Source organism: Dendrobium catenatum, unplaced genomic scaffold (assembly GCF_001605985.2).
Source record: "Dendrobium catenatum unplaced genomic scaffold, ASM160598v2 fragScaff_scaffold_501, whole genome shotgun sequence".
NCBI classification, from domain to species: Eukaryota; Viridiplantae; Streptophyta; class Magnoliopsida; order Asparagales; family Orchidaceae; genus Dendrobium; species Dendrobium catenatum.
The window spans coordinates 276,501-279,142 of NW_021318963.1; the positions used below are offsets into that span (position 1 = coordinate 276,501).

General features: G+C 36.4%; 1 protein-coding gene across 1 annotated transcript; it reads left to right on the plus strand.

The window, feature by feature from the left end:
• The first annotated feature begins 835 nt into the window (after nucleotides 1-835).
• LOC110094966 (patellin-4-like) lies at nucleotides 836-2,301 on the plus strand. The gene has a single exon (XM_028694522.1). It carries the CDS (start codon nucleotides 1,195-1,197, stop codon nucleotides 1,966-1,968), a length of 774 nt encoding a protein of 257 aa, XP_028550355.1. The 5' UTR covers nucleotides 836-1,194; the 3' UTR covers nucleotides 1,969-2,301.
• The last annotated feature ends 341 nt before the right edge of the window (nucleotides 2,302-2,642 follow it).

Consider the following 2,642-nt stretch of genomic DNA (forward strand, 5'->3'; position numbering starts at 1 on the left):
TTCGGTACCGCTGGGTACCACTAGGTACCGCTTGGTACTTTGTGTCTGTGCAGACGGTGCTCTCCCGATCTGCACTCCGTACCTAATAATTATTCGTCGTTTTCTTCACCTAATGGAGCCGGGCATAAAGGGTATATTCGTTAATTTTGATATTTTGAGTGCATTGGTGAAGTACGTTTTGTAAGTAGATAATATTTTTGGTGATTTTTGTGTAGCGTCAGAGTATATAGAACCTGTTTTGTGCAACGTAGTGTCAATTGACTTTTTTTTTGGGTAAACCCGGGGTCCAAGACCCATGAATTAAAAGATAAAGTTTAAGTTACAAGTAATGAAAATATACACAAAGACAACAATAAGCAAGAAAACAGGTGCTGGCAAAACATAAAGGACTCAGAAAAGAAGAGACAAGCAACTAAAGCGCAACCAAAGCGCAACTAAAGCGCAACCAAAGCGCAACTAAAGCGCAAGTCAAAAAGCGCAACTAAAGCGCAACCAAAGCGCAACTAAAGCGCAAGTCAAAAAGCGCAACTAAAGCGCAAGCTGACACGACAAATTTTTATTGGATGTCCGAACTTATTTTTCGCCTCCGATCACCTGACCCAATAATTTGCCCACACTAAGGGGCCATTTAGGATTATTTTTAATTGTCATGTTTATTTTATTTGATTAATATAAATAAATATATTTGACATTTTAAAATTTATTCTTTTTATTTTTTTATATGGTGACGTTGGTTGATAACAATGATAATAATTTTTAACAATATTCAAAATATTTTTAGAATGATTTACACTATTTATTTTATTTTATTTTGTTTTTTTTTGCTTTCATCTAATCAAGCACCAAATTGTCAAAACTCCTGTATTTTAAAATATTTTACACGATAAAGTATTCCAACCAAAAAACCCCTAAATCAGAAAGCCAAATACTTCAAAATTCTTAAAATTAATAAAAAAAGCTAAGAATTGCTCAATTTTAGAAAACACCTTCATCATCATTCCAAAATAGTAAAAGCCTATAATGTTTGAACACTTCAACAACCAAAACTCACAAATTATTCTCCAACCTTCCATGCCAATTGCCATCCCCCCTCTTTAAGCATATTCTTCAATTGAGACCTCTATCTCTTCTCCAAGAAAAGAAAAACAAAACCGACGGCTTCCTTCTACTCTTCTCTTCTCCTTCCTCCCAAGCATGGCCTTGGAAGAACTCAAGCCATCCGAGAAGAAGACCCTGCATGATCTCAAGCTCAAGCTCGAAGAATCCATCAAAAGAAACCGCCTTCTCTTCCTCGATCCAAACTCTCAAGCTCCGAAAAGAAGCACCATTCTTAAACCTCGCATTGCTTCCTATTCTATTTCTACTAATGAAGTCACTTCCACATCAGAAAATAGCAAAATTTCTCTTTGGGGTGTCCCTCTCCTTCCTTCAAAATCAAATGATTGCCTTGACACCATCCTTCTTAAATTCCTTCGAGCAAGAGAATTCAAGCTATGTGAAACTTTTGAAATGATTCAGAGAACATTGAGGTGGAGAAATGAGAATGGTGTAGATGAAATCCTGAAAGAAAACTTGGATTCAGAATATTTTATGGGAACTGCATATATGGATGGATTTGATAGGGAAGGGCACCCTGTTTGTTACAATGTGTATGGATCATTAAGGAAGGGTGGGCTGTACGATGAGGCATTTGGGAGCAGAGAGAAGCAGGAGAGGTTTTTGAGGTGGAGGGTTCAGTTCATGGAGAGAGGAATTCAGGAGCTTCTCAGCTTCAAGCTTGGAAAGGCTTCAGCCATGGTGCAGGTCATAGATCTTAAGGATTTGCTTGGGTCTTCTATGAAGGAGCTGAGAAATACTATTGAGAAGATGATCAAGATCTTTCAGGACAACTATCCCGAGTTCATCTTTAAAAATGTAAGAACTTTGTTTATTGGAATTTATATTTCATTACATAGGCGCTTCTCTTAAATTTAACAACTCAGATAAGTTTGGATCGTTTGGTTGTTGAAAATTCATACATATCTTTTAAACCTTATTTATTTATGAGATTTACAGCTTCATACTTTCATTATCTAAATTTCTGCACAAATATTGAGATTCAGAATAAAACTCCAGTTCATTTTTTTTTCGGCTTTTGTTATATTTTTAATGCTTCATGATATTGTTGACCTCTACACTAAAGACGCACAAAACAAGGGAAAATTGGGTGATTGAAGTGACGCGTATCGGCGCGGCGTATTACTTGAAAGGTCGAACGATCTCCAATCGCAAAACGGACAATATTGTTGCGATTGGAGCATCGAATTAGCCTTAGAGGGAACCCCTAGCAATCAAACCGGGTGAGAATGGTCAAAATAGATGATTGACACCGAAAATTAACGCTCGACGTTTCCCAAACGACCTTCGATCGCAAAATGAACTTTGCTATTGCGTTCGGAACGCTAAAAATACATAAAATGAACTTTAATTTTGACCAATGAAATCCGCATGGAGAAATTTAAGCTTATTCCGAGGCAAAATGTTCAGATTTTGAGAAAACACACGCAAATCGAGGTATCAATGCACGAATTTTAGAATGAGTCTCTGAGTCATTTCCAAAATCCTCATGATAATAATAATAATAATAATAATATTGTTATTAT

Bases quoted from the DNA above. Each gene is read 5' to 3' on its own strand.
- LOC110094966 (XM_028694522.1), top strand. From the start codon at position 1,195: ATGGCCTTGGAAGAACTCAAGCCATCCGAGAAGAAGACCCTGCATGAT.